At 40.6% G+C, this 24,837-nt stretch overlaps 1 protein-coding gene across 1 annotated transcript in view; it reads right to left on the bottom strand.

Moving 5' to 3' along the window:
* The window catches only part of LOC145355039 (BAR/IMD domain-containing adapter protein 2-like 1), a 132,201-nt gene that overhangs the window by 28,029 nt on the left and 79,335 nt on the right, over nucleotides 1-24,837 (bottom strand). Inside the window, exon 12 of the mRNA XM_080206826.1 lies at nucleotides 3,253-3,430. Coding sequence (XP_080062952.1) covers nucleotides 3,253-3,430 — 178 coding nt within the window. The remainder of the gene's footprint in view (nucleotides 1-3,252; nucleotides 3,431-24,837) is intronic.

The raw sequence follows: 24,837 nt of genomic DNA on the forward strand, positions 1-24,837 counted from the left end.
GGCTTTGGAGACGGTACAGAAAAGATTAAACCAGGATGTTGCCTGATATGGGGGGGCATTAGCTATGAGGAGAGGTTGGAGAAACTTGGTTTGTTCTCACTGGAGCGATGGATGTTGAGGGGAGACCTGACAGAAGTCTACAAGATTATGAGATGCATGAACAGGGTGGATGGTCAAAAGCTTTTTCCCCCCAGAGTGGAAGAGTCAACTACTAGGGGACATAGGTTTAAGGCGTGAGGGGCAAGTTTTAAAAGAGATGTACGAGGCAGATTTTTTTTTTTTTTTACACAGAGTGGTGGGTGCCTGGAACTCGTTGCCGGAGGTGGTAGAGGAAGTGGATAAGGTAGTGACTTTTAAGGGGTGTCTTGACAAGTACATGAATGAGATGGGAATAGAGGGATATGGTCCCCAGATGCGTACGGCGTTTTAATTAAGATGGGCAGCATTGTCAGTACAGGCTTGGAGGGCAGAAGGGCCTGTTCCTGTACTGTAATTTTCTTTGTTCTTTGTACCAATGCTACTGAACTGGGATCTGCATTCCACACCATTAAAATGGATGTCCATCTCAATAAACTTTTCACCTCTCAAATAAACTTGCTACACTTTCCATGATTTTAAAAATATTTTAATCCTATTTTTATCAGATACTTGTCCATTAAGTTTTTAACCTTTCTATCCATTGAATTATGCACTGTCAAGTATTCCCTTTTCATCAGCATAAAATATATTCTATTTTATGTAAATCTGTTGTTTGTATTTACTGTACAGGAAAGAACAAAACATTCCTTTTACTTGGCCATGCATTACTTAGCCATGAAGTCAATTTTATCATTGTTTAAATTTGGATAATCAGGCACCAGACACAGTGCTGCAGTTTTATGGCACTCCCTAATATGCAAATTACATATTCAACTCAAATATTGGTTTTATAGATTTGTAATGGAAGTTGAAACTCTCAAATGGTCAACTCTGATCTGATGGCCACCAACTTCCTCAGCTTGCAATATATGAACAACTGAACATATGAATTAGGAATAGAAGTAGGCCACTCAGCCCTTCAAACCTGCTCTGTCATTCAATAAAACCATGGTTGAACTGCCTGTAATCCCAGCTCCACATTCCTGCCTACTCCCAATAACCTTTCACCCCTTGTTAGTTAAGGAATCCAGGTTTCAATCAAGTCACCTCTCACCCTTTTAAACTCTAATGGATACAAGACTAACCTGTCCAACTTTTCCTCATAAGACAACACAGCCATTCTTGGTATTAATCTAGTAAACCTTCTCTGAACTGCTTTTACATTGTTCCTTAGAAAAAGGGACCAATACTGTGTATGATACGCCAGATGTTTGGGAGGGGGTGCAGGATCTTATGAGAAAAATTCTAAGTCCAGAATGAGCATGAAAACAGGAAGTTTCTGATCTGTTTTTTGGGAGATTCCAAATCTGGTATTTTAGATATCTGAAGTTAAGAGCAGAAAAAAACCTCAAAATTCATTTCTCGCAGGAAGGGGGAGGGGGCAGGTCTTAAATCAGCGGAAAGCTGGCTGAGATCAGCGGAGGACATCAATGCACATGTGCAGGTCTCTGCTCTGAGCAGCAGAGAAAGCAGTCACACAACCTCGGTGGCTTAAAGCAGGCCTCTGCCTCCCATCTATTGTGGGGTCCTGTGACCTATCACAATACATCCCCTACTCAGACAGATTGACCCCTGCAACCCCCTCCACCTGGACCAATTGACCCCCATGACCCCCACCTGGACAAAATGGACCTCAGCAACTCCAACCCCATCCAGACTGACTCCTCTCCCCCCACTGATTGCAATGCAGAGTGGCAACAAGTGTTCCCCCACCTCTCCCTCCCCTCATCTGCTCCCCATCAGTAGGCCCTACTTCCTCAAGCCTAGCTCCCTTGGCACTGCCTGGTACGCACTGGGAAGTGCTAGGGTGCTCGGTGGACAATGTAGGGGATCAGGCTGGCACTGCCCATGGGGCGTCCCAATTGCCCCTTACCTCCTGAGGGGTACTCAATGGCTTCCGGTTCTACCGACAAGGCCATTATGTCTGGTGCCCGTTACTGGGGACCAATTGTGATTCTTGCCGGAGATAACCAGAGGCAGGTGAGTGCAGACGATCGATTCCCAGGCTCGCTAATCACATGACAAGTATTTGTAAATTAAATTGAAGTAATTTATTTAGCCTTGTGGCAGAAATGGGTGCAAGGCTGATTGCCCGGGATATTTGATGCCAGTAAGATCAAGTGAAAGGCAAGAAATCAGATGCGAATCTGATTTTCCAGCTCTCTCGCAATCTTACCGGCTTGCCCCACCCAATAGCCGGTACGGCACGATGCTAAGATCTCTCCCGTGGTCTTACCAAAATCCTCTACAACTGAAGCATAACCTCTCTACTTTTGTAATCAATTTCCCTCACAATAAAAAGTAACATTCTATTAACTTCCCTAATTACTTGTACCCGAGTACTAGCCTTTTACAATTCAAATCAGGACAGTTGGATCCCTCTGCAACTCAGGGCTCTGCAATCTCACACCATTTAGTTAATGAGCTTCTTTTTTATTCTTCTTGCCAAAATGGAGAATTACACATTTGCCCACATTGTACTCCATTTGCCAGATTTTTTGCCACTCACTCAACCTATGTCTCTTTGCAACCTCCTTAGGTCCTCTTCAAAATTATTTTCCTATTTATCTTTGTGTCATTAGCAAAATTTAACTACCCTAACTTCAGTCCCTTCATCCAAGTCATTTCTATAAATTGTAAAAACATTGAGGCCCCAGCATTGATCTCTAAGCATACCACTCATCACATCTAGCCAACCAGAAAGAGACCTATTTATTTCAACTCTGTTAGCTAACCAATCTTCAAACCATGTCAATGTTATCCCCTATACCATTACTTTTCTCGCTAACCTTTGATGTGGCACCTTATTAATGTGTGAAAGGATGGGAATTCTGGTCAGTGATGATTTTGTGCTCACATCTTTGAGTGGAGCTCGAACTTGCAACTTTCTAACTTAAGAGGCAAGACTGCTATCACTGAGCCATGACCTATAAATAGGAGACTGCTTTTGTTTTTAGCATGGGATTTCAGAGAAACTTGTTTTGCTTTTGTAATACTGGTACACGACAAATGACTTCAAGAAACAAGTGACAATAGTTCTGGAAGTAAATGCAATAACAGCCTTATAATCACTGTTATTTTGGTTGGAACATTTGATCTTTGATGGGTACTTACTGAACTTGTATTGTCCGGTTGGGGTATGATTCCTCTGCTCGGGGCACTGCTGTAAGAGTGGAATGACACTTCCTTGTTGTGATGTTTAACTGGGTCTGAGATATAATCCGGAGGAGGTAGGACAACATTTGACCTCTCTGCAAGATTCAGAATGCTCATACTCCGCGCTGGAGCTGGGCTAAAGAAAACATAATAAAACAAAAATTACAAAGTGACCATTTCCATTTTTACAGGTGTAGTATACAAAAGCAATAGGGTAGAAAATATTAAAACAATCAGATTTTACTGCTGATTCAATAGCCCAATATGAAAAGTTATAAAGTAACATATACATACTACAGAGTTCCCTATCAATCAAATGCAGATCACGTGTTGATTATTTTGATAGTTCTTTTATATTAATATCTTTAAGTTCTGATACAGAGTACATCAGCACAGCCAGTCATGGTTATGTAACTTTGTCTTAGCTAAGTGTTAATTTCATTACTACATTTAGTTTGCTAAGGCCCTGGTGTAATTCCAAAAAAAATGAACTCTGGCTGTTTGTACTATTTAAACTGCTTTTTGTTGCATTATCCTTTGATTACTGAAATTAATCCCCATGTCACATTCATCATTATGCACTATGAGAAAGAACATGCATTCAGGCACGTTATATGCGAAATGTATGGTATGTATATGGGCAAAACCTTGAAAAGTAAGATTAAACACATTTAAGTCAGGAAACTTATAGAAAGTATTATTTAAATTATTGAAATTTCTGAAGAATTAATTCCTGTAACTCCAAGTTGGAGTCAACTACCCAGGGAGAGTGTCACATTGCTTTGCATGTGACTTTCAATTAGACCTTTGTCAACCCAATGTGCTGTCAAATTAAACATTGTTTGCTTAAGTCCCTGAAGGACGCCACACAAATTATCACAGAAAAAAAGAGAACCAATGATTAACACAGCAAGAAAGTAAAATAGGTTTCTAACAGAATCATATAGCACAAAAGGAGGCCATCCAGCCCATTCTGTGTGCTGGTGATCTGAAAGCACTATCCAATTAGTCCCATTCCCTGTGCTCTTTCCCCATAGCCCTACATTTTTTCTCTTTTCAAGTATATATCCAATTCCCTTTTGAAAGTTACTATTGAAATCTATTTCCATCATCCTTTTAGGCAACACATTCCTAATCATAACTTGTTGTTCTTATTAACAGAACATTTCTAGTTAGGAATCAAGTTGTTGAATCTTCAACGCATCCTTCAGGGAACTGAGTGACACAAGGACTTAGCTGCTGACCTTTTATCCCTGGAACTGATGGGATTAAAGTCTCCTTTTTCTGCAAGGAATGAGTTTGGACAGGGTGTCTTTCATAACAAATGGAAAATGTTTATAGTGGAGTACTGTGTACACAACTCTGGTGCGGCCACACTTGGAGTACTGTGTGCAGTTCTGGTCCCCACATTACAGGAAGGATGTGGAGGCTTTGGAGAGGGTGCAGAGGAGGTTTACCAGGATGTTGCCTGGTATGGAGGGGAGGTCCTATGAGGAGAGACTGGGGGATTTGGGGTTGTTTTCGCTGGAAAGGAGGAGGCTAAGAGGGGATCTTATTGAAACATATAAGATGATTAGAGGTTTAGATAGGGTGGATAGTAATAGCCTTTTTCCTCTGATGGAGAAATCTAGCACGAGGGGGCATGGCTTTAAATTAAGGGGTGGTAGTTATAGGACAGATGTCAGGGGTAGGTTCTTTACCCAGAGGGTGGTGAGGGATTGGAATGCCCTGCCTGCTGCAGTTGTAAATGCGCCTAGTTTGGGGGCGTTTAAGAGATCCGTGGATAGGTTTATGGACGAGAAGGGATTGGTTTAGGTTAGTGGGTCATTGTTTTGTAACTGGTTGGCGCAACATCGTGGGCCGAAGGGCCTGTTCTGCGCTGTAATGTTCTATGTTCTATGTTTTGGGCGCCGTACTTACGCAAGGATATTTTGGCCTTGGAGGGAGTGCAGAGGAGGTTTACTAGGCTGATGCCGGAGTTGAGGGGGTTGAGCTATGAGGAGAGGCTGAATAAACTAGGCTTGTACTCGTTAGAGTTTAGAAAAATGAGGGGAGATCTCATTGAGACGTATAAGATGATGAATGGGATGGATAGGATAGAGGTGGAGAGACTCTTCCCGCTCAGAAAGGACAGTAGGACTAGGGGGCACAGCCTCAAGATAAAGGGGGGGCGGTTTAGAACGGAGTTGAGGAAGAACTTCTTCACTCAAAGGGTGGTGAATCTCTGGAATTCTCTGCCCATTGAAGTGGTGGAGGCTACCTCGCTAAATATTTTTAAGACGCGGGTTGATGGGTTTTTGATAAGAGAGGGGATTAAGGGTTATGGGGAGAGGGTGGGAATGTGGAACTGAGCCACGACAGATCAGCCATGATCTTACTGAATGGCGGGGCAGGCTCGAAGGGCTAGATGGCCTACTCCTGCTCCTATTTCTTATGTTCTTATGTTATGTTCTTATGCTGACGCTGGTGTCTAGCACCTTCTCCCAACTTGAGCACAAGAAATGTCCAAAAAAGAAATAAACTTTCCCAAATTACTATGTACCAGAAGACATTCACACAATGGATTGTTTTCTCACAGAAACATCTTTCATAGAGAGAGTTGATGTGAAATGAAATGTGTTCCATGACTGCTACAACATGCCTAAATATTTAAAATTTATTTAAGCTTTCATTGTTAATAATTAGGGCTCCACAGGATTCCTTAATATGCTATAAAGGGATAGACTTTGTGAAGTTGTCTATCAAGTTACATTGAGTATTCATCATTGAATCGACGTAACATTCACACCCTGCAAGTTCCAGGCGTTGATTATTCCAAGAGAAAGTCTAATCACTTTTCCTCAACATCCAATGGCATACCATTGACAAATTTTCCGTCAACATCATCCTGGGGTCACAACTGCCCAGATACCAACCACAAACACTGGCAAAAAGGTCAGAGGCTGGCTATTCCATACTGAGTAATTCACTTCCCAAATCTCCAAAGTCTGTTCATCATCTTCTATAAGCGCACAAAATCAGTAGTGTGATGGAATACTTTCCATTTGTCTGGATAAGTACATCTCCAATAACACTTAAGAGGCTCGACACCATCCAGGACAAAGCAGCCTATTTGATTGGCACATCACCCATCACCTTAAATATTTACTTCCTTCGCCACTCGTGCATGGTATCTGCAGTGTGTACCATCTGCAATATTAACTGCAGCAACTTACCAAGACCTTTATGACAGCACCTCCAAAACCTACCTCCTCTATAACCCAGAAGGACAAGGATAGCAGGCATTTAGGAACACCAACACCTCAATGTGCCCTTATAATCAGTCACAGTGTTCTAATGTGGAAATATACTGCCATTACTTTGTCACTGGATGAAAAACTTGAAACTCCCAACCTAGAAGCACATGGGAGTACCTTCATCAGATGGATTCCAGCAGCTCACGAATTCAGCATATCACCACCTTCTTCAAGGGCAATAAATGCTGACCTTGCAGTGACACCCACATCCAGTCAATGAAAAATAAACAAACTGGTTTATGCTCCACATGAGCCTCTTCCCATCCAACTTCATCTAACCTTTTTTAAATGTTTTTAGGCTGGTAATTACATGTTTGTTCAAGATTACATTTGATTTTTTAGATGATATTAAAAGGCAGGATTGTAGTTTTGAGTGATTAGTGTTACCTGACTTGCTCAAGCATATCGCAGCCTCAATACAATCCTAACTTCTCTTGCCAAATGTGAAATGTACTCTTCACATCACCTCCACCCTCCAGTCACCACAGAGCTTTCAAGTTGGCATTTAAAATGTAGGTTGCATCTTTACATTACACAAGGGCAGAAAATGAAAGCCAATAATTATCTGCATTTCCACTGAATTGCAGTTAACAGATTGCAACATAACAATGCAATTGTTTTGATTAATGAAAATAAAGACAAATGAATAGGCAAGCCTATGTCAGCCAAGATCCACTGAATATAACTTGGAAACAGAAAGGATCAAGATTTCCAAATGTTCAGAAGCATCCCTTTAAAATCGATGTCCTTATTAATTGGAATGAGCTGTATTACCTTATGATGTTTGCGACTCAGGAGATTAAAGCAGTGATTAGTGAAATGCCCTTGACATGATTACTCATATAAAGCCACCTCAGTCAAGCAACACCATTGTTTCCAGATCTTTTTTGTTGTATATCCCAGATTTTCAAACTGAAGTCGTAGGATATTATTTCTGCTGTGGTACATTAATTTAAAAAAAGTATGCAATCTACAACAGCTCTGAATAGCTGGGACAATTAGGTAGGGTATATCATGGCAACCCAATCTCCTCCCTCTGCTTGTTTTGTGACCCTGTTGAAGATGAACTCAAACATTTCTTATCCCAACTACGTTAACCAGTACATCATAATAAATAAAAGCTCAAAAACTATTTTTCTTGTCACTGGAGTAGTGGTAAAAACAGAATGTGTAATAGTGAAATTCCCTTCATCTTCAATGATTGTCAGCATTGAGCTCTTAGGTATAGCTTAGCCAATAAAAGTAAAGATCCTGTCCAATGCATTGGAAGTCCAAATCCTTTCTCCCACTGCCCCAGTGTGACATGTCCATTTTCCACACCAGCCATAGGGATTGTCAGTGTTGCTCCATAGTGGTTTGGATGGAGGGGAAAACCTTAACAGCAGTTCTCAGAATTGTTATGGCATAGGAGGGCATTCAGCCCATCATGTCTGCATCAGTTCTAAGGCCAATCTCCTGCTTTCTCCCCATAATCCTGCACCTTCTTTCTTTTTAGAAAACAGTTTTCTTTTTGCATGCTTCAAATGAACCTACCTCCATCATACACTCAGGCTTCTTTTCTCCAAGGAAAACAGTTCTAATTTCTTCAATTTACTCTCTCCAGTGCCTTCACATCTTCCTAAAACTGGGCACAATATTCCAACTGAGGCCAAATTACCGTGTATACAAATTTAACATAACCTCCTTGTTCTCGTACTCTATGCTCCTATTAATAAAGCCTAGGATATCGTATGCCTTATTAACCATGTTTTCAACTATCCTATCACCTTTAATGACTTATACACATATACATCCAGATCCCTCCGCTCCTGTACCCCCACTTACAGTTGTACCCTTTAATTTACATTGTTTCTCCATGTTCTCTTTGCCAAAATGTACCATTTTACATTTTTCTGCATTAAACTTCATCTGCCACCTGTTCACCCATTCTACCAACTTGTCCATGTCATTTTGAAGTTCTACATTATCCTTCTCACAATTCACACTGCTTACAAATGCCATATCATCTGAAAATTTTGAAATTGAGCCCTGCACATGAACATTTAGGACACAAATACATATTAGGAAAAGGATCTCAACACTGACCCCTGGGGAACTCCACTACAAACCTTCTTCCAGCCTGAAACATATTGATTAACTACAATTCTTGATTTTCTGTCACTCAGCCAATTTTCTACACAACTTCTATCAGATGTTACCTTGTCCATCTTAATTGCTACCTACGTTGTCATCCAGGAGCTCTGGATTTGTTTGTCCTAACTCCCTCTTTCATAGGAACATAGAAAATAGGAGTAGGCATTCGGCCCTTTGAGCCTGCTCTGCCATTCAATATGATCATGGCTGATCCTCTATCTCAACACCATACTCCCATGCTTTCACTATACCCCTTGACACATTTACAGTCTAGAAATCTATGTTCTTCATAAATCTACAGTAAGAAATCTCACAACACCAGGTCAAAGTCCAGCAGGTTTATTTGGTAGCAAATGCCACTAGCCTTCGGGCCTCTGATCCTTCATCAGGTGAGTGGAGAGTTCTGAACACAAACAGGGGATGTAAAGACACACACTCAGTTTATAGAATACGGATTAGAATGCAAGTTTTTGCAGCTAATCAAGTCTTAAAAAAGGTGCAGACCATGTGAGTGGAGATAGTATTAAGCATAGGTTAAAGAAATATGTATTGTCTCCAGACAGCGCAGTAAGCGAGATTTTGCAACCCCAGGCAAGTCATGAGGGTTACAAATAGTGTGACATGAACCCAAGATCCCGATTGAAACTGTCCTCACGTGTGCGAAACTTGGCCATCAGTCTCTGCTCAGCAACTGCGGTGTTGTGTGCCATGAGGCCGCTTTGAAGACGCTTACCCGAAGATCAGAGGCCGAATGCCCATGACTGCTGAAGTGTTCGCCAACAGGTAGAGAACAGTCTTACCTAGTGATTGTCAGGCAGTGTTCATTCATCCATCGTTGTAGTGTCTGCAAGGTCTCCCCAGTGTACATCCTTTCCTGCAGTGTATCAGGTAAATAACGTTGGCCGAGTTGCAGAAGTATGTACCGTGTACCTGGTGGATGGTGTTCTCATGTGAGATGATGGCATCCGTGTCGATGATCCGCCATGTCTTGCAGAGGTTCCTGTGGCAGGGTTGTGGGGTTTCGTGGTCACTGATCTCCTGAAGACTGGGTAGTTTGCTGTGGACAACGATCTGTTTAAGGTTGTGCAGTTATTTGAAGGCAAGAAGTGAGGGTGTGGGGATGGCCTTGGCGAGATGTTCGTCTTCAATGACATGTTGAAGACTCCGGAGAAGACGTCATAGCTTCTCTGCTCTGAAAAGAGCTGGACAACGAAGGGTACTCCGTCCAGTGTCCTGTGTTTGACTTCTGAGGAGGTTGGTGCGATTTTTGGCTGTGGCGCATTGGAACTGTAATTCTCTGCTACAGACAGTATTCTGTAAACTAAGTGCGTCTTTACATCCCCTGTTGTGATCAGAACTCTCTGCTCACCTGACGAAGGGTCAGAGGCCCAAAAGCTAGTGGCATTTCCTTCCAAATAAACCTGTTGGACTTGAACCTGGTGTTGTGAGGCTTCTTACTGCATTTACTCCAGTCCAACGCTGGCATCTCCAAATCACTTCTTAAATATATTCAGTAACTTGATTCCTACTGCCCTCTGTGGTACAGAATTCTATAGCTTCATCACCCTGAGCAAAGACTTTTTTCAATTCAGTCCTAAGTGCCCTACTCAGTATCCTGAGACACTGACCCTTATTCTAGGCCCTTCCCCCAGCCAAAGGAAACATCTCCGCATGCAATCTGTCTAACCCTGTAAGAATTTTATACGTTTCAATTAATTCCCTCTCATTCTTTTGAAGTCCAGTGAATACAGGCCAGTTGGTCCGAATCTCCTCATACGACAATCTAGCCATCTCCGAAATCAATCTGGCGAACCTTTACTGCACTCACTCGTTATAGGGCAAGTATATAATTTCTTTAGATAAGGAGAAGAAAACTAAACACAATACACCAGGTGTGATCTCACCAATACCCTGTGCAGCTGCAGTAAGACATCTTTGTTCTTATACTCAAGTTCTCTTGTAATGAAGGCCAACATAGCATTTGCCTTCTAACTGTTGGCTGTACCTATTTGCTTGGTTTCAGTGAGTGGTTAGCAATAACACCCAGGTCTCTTTATACATCAACATTTCCTAATGCATGAGTATTTAGATAATATTCTACCATTTTGTTTCTCTGAATGAAGTGGATAACTTCACACTTAATTATGTTATATTGCATTTGTTAAGTATTAATCCATTCACCCAACTTTTCTAAATCACCTTGAAGCCTCTTACATTACCACTAAGTTATGCATAATCAGCAAACTAGGAAATATTACATTTGGTCGCCTCATCCAAATCATTAATGTATGTCATGAATAGCTAGAACCCAAGCACCGATTCCTGCAAGGCCTCACCAGTCACCACCTGCCTCTTGGAAAAAGACCTATTTAATCCTATTCTGTTTCCTGTCTGCTAAACAATTTTTAACCCCTGCCAATATATTATCTTCAAACCACGCATTTTAATTTTGCACACAACTTCTATTGGGGCACTTTATTAAAAGCTTTCTGAAAATCCAAATACATCACATTCTCTGTTTCACCCTTATCTATTCTGCTAGTTACGTCCTCAAAAACGTCTGAGTGAACATACCTTGAACGTATCCGAACTTTCTCTTCTTCAGTCCACTGTTCAGCTGCCATTTTTCCTGCCAACTTTTGACTCTAATTTATTTGGCTCATATCTGTTTTTACCCCATTGAAGTTGGATTGCCCTCAGCTAATTATTTTTACTCTGAATTGTTCTTTTTCCTTTTCGACCATCAGCCATCTATCCCCTAAATCGTAGAATCATAGAACTCTACAGTGCAGAAAGGGGCCCTTCGGCCCATCGGGTCTGCACCGAACACAATCCCACCCAGGCCCTACCCCCATATCCCTACATATTATACCCACTAATCTCTCTAACCTACGCACCTCTGGACACTAAGGGGCAATTTCTTAGCATGGCTAATCAACCTAACCAGAACACCTTTTAGACTGCGAGAGGAAACCGGAGAACCTGGAGGAAACCCATGCAGACACAAGGAGAATGTGCAAACTCCTCACAGATAGTGACCCCAGCTGGGAATCGAACCCAGGACCCTGGAGCTATGAAGCAGCAGTGCTAACCACTGTGCTACCGTGCCGCCCACCTTCTCCTATGACACTTGATTCAGTTGGCTGACCTCATTCTTAAGAGCCAGGTCTAGTAGTCCTCTCTCATTGGACTGGCAACATACACAGCTATAGAAAAATTTCCTGAACACACCCAAGGAATTCTTGCTCCTCATTATTGCTCTTTACACTCCTACTATCCCAGTCAATATTTGGATAATTAAAGTCCCTCTTTATACCTTCTCAATAATTTTTGCACCATTCTAATTTTTTTGCTGGTTTGTTCCTCTACATCTTTTCCATTTGTTGGTGGCCTATACATCACATCAAGCAATGTAACTGTATCTTTTCTGTTCCTTAGCTCTAGCCAAGCAGATTCTGTTCTTGATCCACCTGGAACATCCTTTTTCACTAGAATTCCATCACTCTCCTTACCATCAATAGTACCATTGCATCTACCACTTTGCCCCTTTCTTTACTTCCTGAACAATTTGTATCTAGGATTGTTTAACACCCAGTTCTTACCTTCTTTGAGCCAGGTCTGTATTGTAGCCTCATGATCATATTTCCACATGGCAATCTGCGCCTGTAACTCACTAATCTTATTTGTATGCTCTGTGCAGGCACAATAACTCTGATTTAGTTATTACCTTCTCCTTTATTCTGACCCCACCTATTAACTAATTTAATCTAGAATCATAGAATCCCTACAGTACAGAAGGAGGCCATTCAGCCCATTGAGTCTGTACCGATCACAATTTCACCCAGGCACTATTCCCATAACCCAACATATTTACCCTGTTAATCCCCTGATACTAAGGTCAATTTAGCATGGCCAATCAACCTAACCTGCACATCTTTGGTCTGTGGGAGGAAACCGGAACACCTGGAGGAAACGCATGCAGACACAGGGAGAAAGTGCAAACTCCACACAGATAGTGACCTGAGGCTGGAATTGAACCCAAGTCTCTGGCAGTGTGAGGCAACAAAGTGCTAACCAGTGTCACCATGTCGCCCCAAATTATCTAATGCTATCTATTTCTCTCTGATATTATCTCCTGGTTCCCACACCCCTGCCAAGTTATTTAAACCCTCCCTAAAAGCATCGACAAAATGCCCTACAAGGAACTCAGTCCTGTCTCTATTTAGGTGCATTCCATCCATTCTGTACAGACCCAATTTCCCCCAGAATCAGTCCCTTTAGTCACAAAAATTTAAAGCCCTCCCCCCACACCATCTTTCCAGCCACACTTTCATCAGTTTTATTTTCCTATTTCTATACTCACGTGTGCATGGTATGGAAGTAATCTGGAGAATACTAGTTTTAAGATCCAACCTACTGCTTTCTGTCTAAAAGTTCATAAGACATAGGAGCAGAATTGGGCTAGGCAGCCCATTGAGTCCGTTCCACCATTCAATCATGGTTGATATGCTCCTCATCCACATTTTCCTGTCTTCTCCCCATAACACTTCAACCCATTACCAATTAAAAATCTGTCTAACTCCTTAAGTTTACTCAATGTCCCAGCATCAATCGCACTTTGGGGTAGCAAATTCCACAGATTCACAACACTTTGGGAGAAGTAGTTTCTCCTCAACTCTGTTTGAAATTTGCTATCCCTTATCCTAAGGCTATGACCTCTCATCCTAGAATGCCACACCAGAGGAAGCATCTGCTCCACATCTACTTTATCCAAACCTTTTATCATCTTTCTTACCTCAATTTGATCTCCCCTTAGTCTCCTAAATTCCAGAGAGTATAGGCCTAAACTGTTCAATCCCTCTTCATACAACAAACCCCTCATCTCTGGAATCAATCTAGTGAAGCTCCTCTGAACTGCCTCCAATGTCACTACATCTTTCCTGTGCACAATACTCCAGGTGTGGCCTCACCAATGCCTTGTATAGTTGCAACAATACTTCCTTAGTTTTATATTCTATTCCTTTAGCTATAAAATGCCAAAATGTCTAGCTTCCTAAGCTCTGACTGCAGGACCATATCTTTCTTTCTGCTTGTGTTGTTGTACCAATGTGGACCATTACTGCTGGCTATTCACCCTCCTCTCTCAGGGTGCTCTGCAGCTGCATAATGCCATCCCTGATTCTGGTCCCTGCACACAAGCCATTCACATCTGCAGTTACAGGAACACCTATTGCCCTTATATTATCCATGAATTTTAGTAACTCTCCCACACTGAATTCATTGCATGGTTATATATTGAAAAATCACCCTTGAAGTTACCATACATCAGGTTGTTCATATTATTGATGATAGGTGGCAACATTGGAGACGGCAGACTCTGAACCTTAAGGTGAATAAAAATGTTTCACAAGTTATCTGACAAGAGTGGGAAAAAATGGTTAACTGACAACAGAGGGGAAGAGGGCAAGAAAGAGCATTCAGGATTCTGTATATTCACAAATTAAATTGAACACAAATGAAAGGCATTGCCAAAGTGTATTCAGACAGCTCTTTTCAGTGTGTAGCTGCAGGCATGGATTTTGGATGAGACATGCTTACCATTGGTCCCACTGATATACAAATGGTACTCAGAATCATCTTTTCAATTATGAGAACAAGGACACTATTATTGCAGTGATTTATGTCTCCAGTCAAACATTCCTTGAACTACCCTTTTTATCAAGGCAATGCAAGACCAGCTACAGGAGTGTCAATCACATGACAACCATAACAAATACAAAGTGCAAGTACCTCAAATGCCCAAATTCAAGAAGAATGCAGCAACCTCAACAATTATGCATTAAAAGTTACAATTCCGAGTTGAACTTTACATTACACATCATTCGGATGCATTTAAAAAATGTACTTCAATACAAAAAATTAAATGTTTGCAGAAATATTATTTGTGTCATTATGAACCCAAGTAACGCCACCGACTTGTATCAAGCACAGTTGCTCGGTAAGCATTCTAATTTGGAAATGTACATCGCTCCCATGGACTGGAATTTTTATAACAAAATATTACAACACAATTCCTAGATACTGAAAAAATGTTGAGTCATACAGATAAAGCACTAGATCTTGGAAAACATTCTCTTTTAAACATAAGATTGCATTTTATAAATTTCAAAAGATGCCAAAGAAAAATTACATGAAGTTATTTTGAAGTAACCACATAGAAGGTGTATGAAGCTTTTCACTCATCAAACTCATATACTTTAAAAAGAGGGGCTAGAAATCCACCAAAGGAATGTTGGTGGCATCTATAGTTACTATTCTACTGTAATAATTGTTTTGGAGAGGGTGCGGGGAGATTTACCAAAAAGGAACCACAGATGAGACGGTGAGTTGAAATAATCTTGCGAGTTAATGCCGAATGCACAAACAAAAAACGTGTTGGAAGTTGATTCAACAATAATTTTCTAAAAGGATTGGGACATATACTTGAAAAAGAGAAATTTGCAGAGTTAAGGGAAAAGAGCAGGAGTTTGGGACTAACTAGGTAACTCTTACTCAACAGGTCACATAGCATCTTTCTGTGGTGTATTATTCTATATTTGTGCTCATTAGAATACCAACAAAATTATGGGATGCCAATCCGTTATAGGTGAAATAGCAGAAGAGGCAGGATGAGCCTTTAAGTAGACCTCAACAGGCCCATGGGTGGGCAGCCTCCTAAAATCTGAGACAGGTAATGGGCAGGCAGTTAGGCAGCAGGAAGGCAGTCCGTCAGAACATTAAACTACATAATGTATTCTATAACAAATTATACACTGTTTATAGTTTCCTCACTGCAGTATTACAGTAAAACACAATTTATAAAGGTTCTGAAAACTAACACCCAATCTCATTTTGTGTTAAAAAGTGAAAACGTTCTGGCTAGCTAAAACAGGATTGTGAAATTTAGCATTCTGTGCTTTATAAACTTAAATGAAATAATCTAATGGTAGGAGTTACAGGTTTGCAATGATTACATAAAAAGGTGTATACCAAAGCAATACCAATTTTACTGTTATTAACTTTTTCTCAAAAGCCATATGCAAGCTTTAATGATCAAATAATTGCGTTTTTAAAAAGCGAACATTGTTTACGCTTGGTACAAGTTTGCTTTATCAAGCTAATTTGGCCAAATTGGCTTGAAGAGATGTAATCAGATTTACTGGTATGTACAATCCAGAGAACATGGAGTTAGATCATTTGTCCAGCATGACGGTATGTCTAAACTCTTTGTAACTGTTGTTTCAGAGATATTCATTTAGTACTTTCAAATTAATCTTTGTCAAGAAAGACTGTGGACAAGATACAGCTATAACATTACCACTACAAGTAAATTATGTCTGATGATGAGAGATTGTTTAAAGTAGGCCTATATTCCCTAGAGTTTAGAAGAATGAAAAGTGATCTAACTGAAACATACAATTCTTAAGGGACTTGACAGGATAGATGCTGAGAAATGTTTCCTCTCACTGGGGAACACAGTGGGGGTCAGTCATTAAGATGAGAAGAAATCTGTGGACTAAAAGGGTTTGAATCTTTGGGATTTTCTACCCAAGAGAGCCATGGAAACTCAGTTGTTGAGTATATTTAAGACAGAGGCCAATAGATTTTTGGCTACACAGAGTGTGAAGAGGAATGGGGATAAATTTCACTGTAACGTAACTAGCTCTTCTTGACCCATGCAGCAAGGGACAGACTGCTCCAGAAATTAGATAATGGAATAGAGCAGTATCATTCTCACAAAATTCATGGAACAGAGGTTATAATCTTCCTGTCTCTTTTGCTTTATAAATTGGATTTTTGAATATGGGATCTTCAATAACACTTGCATGTTTAGCAATTGCACAATATTCCATCTTGTTATATAGCCACAAGTGTGCGCATAAAGGCTAGCTGAAAAGAAAATCTTTAAAATTGGATTCCATTTACTAGCCTAGTTGCAATGACAAACTAATATTTCCCTGCTCTTTGAAATAGTGGCACAGGATCTTTTAATGACAGCCACCTAAGTAATCTCTAAACTGTCTGTGCTTTATATGCTGTGTCTGAGGCCAGAACTCTCCATTCACCTGACGAAGAGGGAAACCTCGAAAGCTTGTGCGTTTACTATCAAATAAATCAGCTGGACTAAAACCTGGTGTTGTCCGACGTTTTACTGTGTGTAGCCACCTAAGATAGCAGATGGGGGCCTCAGTTTAATGTTTCAATGAAAGATGGCACCTCTGACAATGCCACATTCTCATCAGTTTGGCATTCGATTGTTGGCGTGACACTTGTGCTCAAGTCCTGCTGTGGGACTTGAACTGACAAGCTATGACTCACAGTTGACAGTATTATCCACAGAGCCTTTGCTAACATACGAAGTTTTTGTTTTTTCAAATTGAAAATGCTTCTATGTAGCACCTTGGACATCTTTCATGTTAAATATAGCTATGGAAATACAAGTTGTTGCTGTTAGATCTTGTTGGAATTAATTTCAAAAACTAAAATACAAAACTGTAGATGTGGCTTTGCCATTTCAGGAACCGGTTTAGCAATCAATTATAAGGTAGACATCAGGCATGCAGTGAAACAAGAATAATTAATTTAGTTTTTACACCTACAAACAGTTTTATACAGTATAGTCATATTCATTACAGATGCAATGGATCTGAAAATTGCTGGTTTATACAAGGAGGGAGTCTTGCTGTCGGCTTTCTTTTTAATGTTTAAATGTTGCACAATAATTATGGTCAACAAATGTTTGGGTAGGTGATAAATAATTTTTAAAATATTTACTTATAGGATGTGGGTGTTGCTAGCTAGACCAGTAATTATGCCCATCCCTAGCGATGATTAGCTGCCTTCTTGAACCACTGCAGCTCCTGAGGTGTAGATAAACCCACAGTGCTGTCAGGGAAGGAGTTCCAGTGTGACAGTGAAGGAACGGCGATATATTTCCAAGTCAGGATGGTGAATCACTTGGAGAGGAACGTGGAGGTAGTGGTATTTGCAGCTCTTGTCCTTCCAGTGATTGTGGGTTTTGTAGATGCTTCCTCAAGAACCTTGGAGAGTTCCTGCAATGCACCTTGTGAAATGGTACGCATGGCTACCAATGTTCGTCAGTCATGGATGAGTTGAATGCTTGTGGAAGGTGCAGCAATCAAGCAGACTGGTTTGTACTGGATGGTGCCTTGTATATGGTGGACAGGCTGCAGGATTCCTAGCCTTTGACCAGCCCTGGTTTGCCATTGTATTTACATGGCTAGACCAGTTCAGTTTTTGGTCAATGGCAACCCCAGGATGTTGATAATGGAGTATTCAATTTGAATGTCAGGGATGATGGTTAGATTCTTTCTTGTGGAGATGGTTGTTGCCTGGCATTTTGTGTGGCTTGCCACTTGTTAGCCAGGTCTTGCTGCATTTGCACATGCACTGCTTCAGTATCTGAGTCTCCGCAAACGATGAACATTATGTAGTCACCTATGGACATTCCTACTTCCGATATTATGAAGAAAGAAGTCTTTGATGAAGTACTGAAGAGTTTTCTATCTGGGTTCCAGTTTTGCAAGGGTCCTTGATGTCATCTTTGGTTAATCGCTGCTGTAACGTCAAGGGCAGTCACTCTCACCTCTGGCATTCAGATCTTTCGTCCATGTTTGAACCCAGGCTGTAATCAGGTCAGGAGCTGAGTGATCATGGCAGAACTCAAACTAAGCATCTGTGCGCACATTACTGCTGACTGGATAGCACTGTTGATGACCCCTTTCATCACTTTACTGAAGGCTGAGAGTAGACTATAGGGCAGTAATTGGCCAGGTTGATTTGTTCTGCTCGTGTACAGGACATACCTGGGCAACTTTCCACATTGCTAAGTAAATGCCAGTGTTATAGCTATACTGAAACAGGTTAGCTGGGGACATGGTAAGTTCTGGAGCACACGCCTCCAGTACTACTGCTGGAATATTGTTAGTGCACATAGCCTTTGCAGAATCCAGTGTCTTCAGCTGTTTCTTGATATCACATGGAGTGAATCAAAATAGTTGAAGACTTACATAGGTGATGCTAGCGACTTCTGGCGGCACTTCTGGCTGAAGATGTTGCAAATTCTTTAGCCCATCTTTTGCACTGGTGTGCTAGCCGCCTCCATCATCACAGATAGGGATACTTGTGCAGCCTCCTCCTCCAGCTATTTGTTTAATTGTCCACTACTATTCACAGCGGGATGTGATAGGACTGTAGAGTTTAGATCTGGTCCATTGGTTTTGGGGGTCACTTGGCTCTATTACTTCCTGCTTATGCTGTTTGAAGTGCAGGTCTGAACTTTCGCAAGGTTGAAACCTAATATTTAATTACGCTTGGTGCTGCTCCTAGCATGCCATCCTGCATTCTCCATTGAAAGAATAATCCTTCTAACATCAGGGAGAAGCATGAAGAAGCCAATGGTACTATATGCACTTCACTGTCAACAGCAGTTCTGACACTTATGGCAAACATGATAGTGCTGATGAGTTCAGTGTATGGAATGGTAATGTATGTCCCAGTTTGTGACAGCAATATAAATATTTGACGTCAGGGAAGATCATCTTTTTCTTTTTGGCAAAACTAAATTAAGCTGAGACTAGCACAATTGAAAGTTTCAGTCCCATCAATCTCTAGAGCAACAACTGTGTTTGCATGCATGCAGTTAATAATTCAATTCTTTATGTTTGGGAGTTATTGCACAAATCAACCCATAATATAAACGGACAGATTCTGCAGGCACTATAGATGTTCAAATGCACTCATGCTTACCTTTTCACTCTATGCACTGTAAACCTGAGGTCAGTTGCAATGGACAGGGATGAAAGAACTGAAACCCCTATTCCCTTCTCTCACTATCCATGTTTTTGAAAAAGATGTGCATGTTTCTTAACCCAAGTGTATGGCCAATTTGTTTAACCAGCAGCATGCTTTTCTTCTAAAGAGGATTATTTATTCACATATTCACCCCAAAAGTCTAATGTTACATCACTCATTTCGCACTTTCACACTTGAGAAAAAATACCATTAAAGAGAATAGTGCCCTTTACAAGTCATAAACAAAAGATAGTTTGTAATTTGTATGTATGGCCCTCCTTAGGAAGGACCCGATTGCGGACCAGATGAAGAACATATTTTGCTCCTAAAGGGTAATCTTGTTAAATTCAATGGCTGGATTTCTATACCAGAATTGTGGCAGCAGGATTCCCTGAAAGAGATGGATTTTCAACAGGTCACAAAATTGGACAGTTTACCTATCAGGAAGTTGCATTTTCTTTCCTTGTACTTTTAAAGAGGAATGGGCTAGGAAACATTTAAGAATTGCAGTCTCCAGGTTTAAAAGACAAATATGTTGCTGCCCTGTCTGCTGCTGTTATTTGCAAACTAGTGGTTTCTCATTGGTTTTTGGGGTATTAAAAACAGTTTTGGTCACATGATCAATGCTTCTAATGGCCAGCTAGAATGGTCTGAAGTTGGAAGCCACTTAAGAATAGATGGGGGTTAGTCACACTTAATTTTAATGAACTGGTTTCTCTGCAGCTTCCTTTGTCGAGTTTCATCTTCAGTGACAGGGAATCTGGAAGTCCATTGATTTTGAGTTTTGGATAATTTCACAAATACTAAGTGGTGAGAGTTCAGATGCTTTTTGTCTTGGTATGTCCATTCAGGGAGGCCTTGTGGCACAGTGATAACGACCTTACCTCTGGGCCAGTAGCTCCAGGTTCAAGTATCACTGCGGAACTTGATGACCATGGAAGGTATGTGCACAGCGTGACCAAACAGTTCGATGATCATCCTGTACATCCTTCCAATATGCCTGATGGAAGGTGGTAATGAGCAAGAGAATTTCCTGGTCAAACAAAACAGAAGGCAATGGCAAACCACTGCAGTACTTTGCCAATGCATGATCACAGATCAATCAATTGGAAATCCACAGTTGCCAACACAGTCTTTGGGACATGGTATCTGAATGAAGAGGAAGGTATCTGTTCAGGGCACCCCAACCATAGTGAATCAATTAGGAACTTTCTGGAAACATGAGGTAGTTCTCAGTCTCTGCGGAAATTGCAAAAGTCACTTGACCCTCAGCAGCCACTTAATGATAATTTTTAAAACAGATGGCAGCTCCAGAAAATTCTATGTGGAATACATTTAAAGTTATGAGTATGACAGGCCTTTACTGTCATGATACCATCCTAAACTCTGCTGCCAGTGTCCTAACTTGCACCATAGCCCTGTTTGCCCATCACCCCTGTGCAGGGCTGGCCTATAATAGCTCTCAGTCAAGCAACACCTTGAAATTGAAATTCTGATTTTTATTTTCAAATCCATCCATGGCCCTGTTGATCTATTTCTCTAATCTCCTTTAGCTCTACAATCCACCCAAACTCTAGCCTCTTGCACATCTTCAAACTTTAACTACTCCACGATTGATGACCATGCTCCACAATGGTATGTTAACTGTAATAAGATTAAAGATATAAAGGTGGGGGACATTGATCAAGTACCTTGAGTACATATAAAGAGACACATCTTTATATTGGTTAGGGTGGGAGCAACATGGTGCCTGGTTTTCCACTTCATCAACTGGCTTCAGAACAAAATAACTATATTTCCATCTTTCTATCCAGTTTTCTTCTTTTAAGGGTTACTCCACAAAAACCTAACTTTTGATCACAGCCCCAATATCTCCCTATGTCTCTCAGTGTCATATCTTGATTTATGATACCCGTGAAACACCCTGGCATTCTTATTATGTTAAAAATGATATGTAAACATGGGTTGCTGTAACTCTGCAATGTAATAACATATTTAGACTACAGAAAATTGTTTTGGGTTTATACAGCAAGATAATTCCAGAACACCAGCAGCAACACAAAAACAACTGAGCAAAATGGAGTAATTTACCTTCATTAAGTCCTCCCTTTTGAGTTGCTCTTGACACCAATGACACCAATTCAAAAAAAATAGACACAGCAAAGTTTGTCAAGTGCAAGACCAGCTCTATTCCTTATCAGGTAAATTACAGCTAACACCAATTATTATTACTCCCATCACCACCACCACCTCGATACTTTAGTAGTAATCTGATTTGATAGCTATGTTTATGACTTCAACTTTAAACCAGCACAGTCCTTTATAACAGGCTGATCCTTCAACTCAATAGCTCATAACACTGCACAGCCTCAAATGAAATTCACAGATCCTTAAATCTTCAGTATTGATACGACAAGACTTTAAATATTATACTAATAAACAATTTCCATTTACCTGAAAATCAGATGCTCTTTGAATCGTTAATTGATACCAGAGGACTGGAGAATTCCAAATGTTACACTCATGTTCAAAAAAGGTGCAAGGTTAAGCCCAGCAACCATTGGCCAGTTCGGTGGGGAAACTTTTAGAAACGAAGGTCAAAATTGGGCCAATGCAAATTAATTAACAAAAGGCAGGATTCATTTTTTTAAGGACAAATAGTGTTTAATTAACTTGTTTGAGTGTTTTGAGGAGGTAACAGAGAGGGTAGATCAGGGTAATGTGGTTGATATGGTATACGTGGACATTCAACATACATTTGACAAAATATCATACCACAGACTTGGTATGAGCAAAATTATAGTTCTTGGAATAAAAGGGTCAGTAGCATCGTGGATACAAAATTAGTTGAGTGACAAAAAAATAGAATAGCACTGAGCAGTAGTTTTTTGGACAAGGAGGAAAATAGGATGTCCCAGGGGTCAATGATATGCTCTGCTTGGCATACATTGGTGTACAGGGCACAATTTCAAAGTCTGCAGTCAAAACAACTTGCGGGAATACAGTGAACTGTGAGGAGGCTTGTGTTGAAATTCAAAAGGACAGAAATCCAATAGGTTGGTGAAATGGGCAACAAATGGCAGAAGAAATTCAGTGCACAGTAGTGTGAAATTACTTGTTTTGCTAGAAACAATCAGAAGAAATTCTAAAGAGAGCACAAGAAGAGTGGCCTGAGTATATATGTGCGTAAATCATTGATGGCGGCAGGGCAGGTTGAAAGCGCAGTTTAAACAAAAAGAATATCCTGGGCTTCGTAAGTAGGTGCACAGCGCATAGTTATGGGAAACCTATATAAAACACTCAAGTGGAGGTATTGCGTCCAGTTCTGGGCACACAATAGGAAGGTTGTTGAAGCTTCAGATAGTGCAGAAAAGATTCATGGGAATGCTTCCCGGGATGAAGAATTTCAGTTACACCAACTGTTTGGAGAAGCTGGGGCTGTTCTCCTTAGAGGATAGAAAGTTAAGAGGAGATTTGGTAAAGGTATTCAAAATTATGAGGGATTATGATGGAAGGATTGAGAACCAAAGGACAACAATTTAAGATGGTTGAGAAAAAAAGGGTGACATGTAGAAAATTTTTTTGTGCAGCAAGTAGGATTTGGAATGCATCGTCTGAGTTGGTGGTGGATGCAGATCCAATTGTGATTTTCAAAAGAGAATTGGATCATGACCTGAACAGGAATAATTTTCAATATCATGGGGAAAAGGTGCACAAATGTTTCCAGAGAAATGGTCTTGCAAATAGCCATCAAAGATACAATAAACCAAATGACCTCCTCTGATTATACCTTCTGATTATACTATTCTGGACAGCTTTGTTGAAAATGTACATATATGATAGCATGTGTTGGTGCTCCATCAACAGATGTTAGCTGACATTTTCAGAGTGGTGGTCCCAGGCGTCAGGTGCTGAGTTTCTTAACTATTTGACCAGAACCAATGTGCAACATAAAACGATAAATATCTTTAATTCAGATATTCAGGCCACATACTTGCCTTACCCTACAGCAGCCAATGGCAAAATTAGAGATCAAAATGTTTCATGGATGTACCAGCCTGCAAACATATTCCAGGTTTCAAGGAAATGGGGAAGTAGTCATCTCCATCAATATCCTGACCATCTTTCTGTTACTAGTCTTGAAAGGATAAATATAGTTCTAACAAGGCTGATCAGAAACTCCCATTATAGGTTGGAAGTTGGTTATTCAGGTGCATAACCATTTCTGTGCTCTTCCACTCCACCTGAATTATGTTGGGTAATCATAGCAACTAAGTTAACTCTGGCTACGTCAGTCTATAATTAGGAGTGAAAAAGGATGCCCATCTCACTTGAGACCAATGTTTACCATTTGAAATAAGGTCTGTTGATACATTTTTCTGAATCAGGAGACTCAAAAAGATAAAATCCCCGGATGATATTATGAATTCAGGTTAAACCACACAGAAATTTGAGTGATTTCCAACATTTATTAAGGTTGCAAAGGTATACGGAGTATTCCTTTTTATCCTATTCCATGTGTTTCTTTCCTCCACCTAGAAACTGGTGCTTCATTAAAGCATGGTTACAACTTGAAAAAAATATTTTAGTACAAAGTGATGTCTCACTCCTGTGGAATGGAGCTTGAAACAACAGCAGATCACAGATTTACAACAGCAACAGGATTGCGGCTTTAGAAGTAGGCACTAGTATGCACAAGTAAGCACTCCACATTTAGTTTAGATTTACAGTTATTACAGCTTTCCCATGGTATATTTTAATATTTTTAAATATATTTAAACAGTTCAAAGGGTAAAATGCACTTGAAAAATTGGTAGAAATTCCCTACTTTCTACAAACCTGAGAGGTATTAATGTCACATGATTTTCCTTCCTATCCTGCTAGAAAGGATAGCAGGACTCGAGGGCACAGCCTCAAGATAAGTGGGGGGGGGGGGGGGGGGGGGGGGCGCAGTTTAGATTGGAGTTGAGAGGGAGTTGAGAGGAACTTCTTCACTCAAAGGGTGGTGAATCTCTGAAATTCTCTGCCTGTTGAAGTGGTGGAGGCTACCTCGCTAAATATATTTAAGTCACGGGTAGATAGGTTTTTGATAGACAAGGGAATTAAGGGTTATGGGGAGACAGCGGGAAAGTGGAACTGATCCACTTCAGATCAGCCACGACCTTATTGAATGGCAGGGCAGGCTCGAAGGGCTAGATGGCCTACTCCTGCTCCTACTTCTTATGTTCTTATGTACTGTCTGTTAGTTTTCACAAAAGAT

Source organism: Carcharhinus amblyrhynchos, chromosome 18 (assembly GCF_965287045.1).
Source record: "Carcharhinus amblyrhynchos chromosome 18, sCarAmb.v2.hapA, whole genome shotgun sequence".
Lineage (NCBI taxonomy): Eukaryota > Metazoa > Chordata > Chondrichthyes > Carcharhiniformes > Carcharhinidae > Carcharhinus > Carcharhinus amblyrhynchos.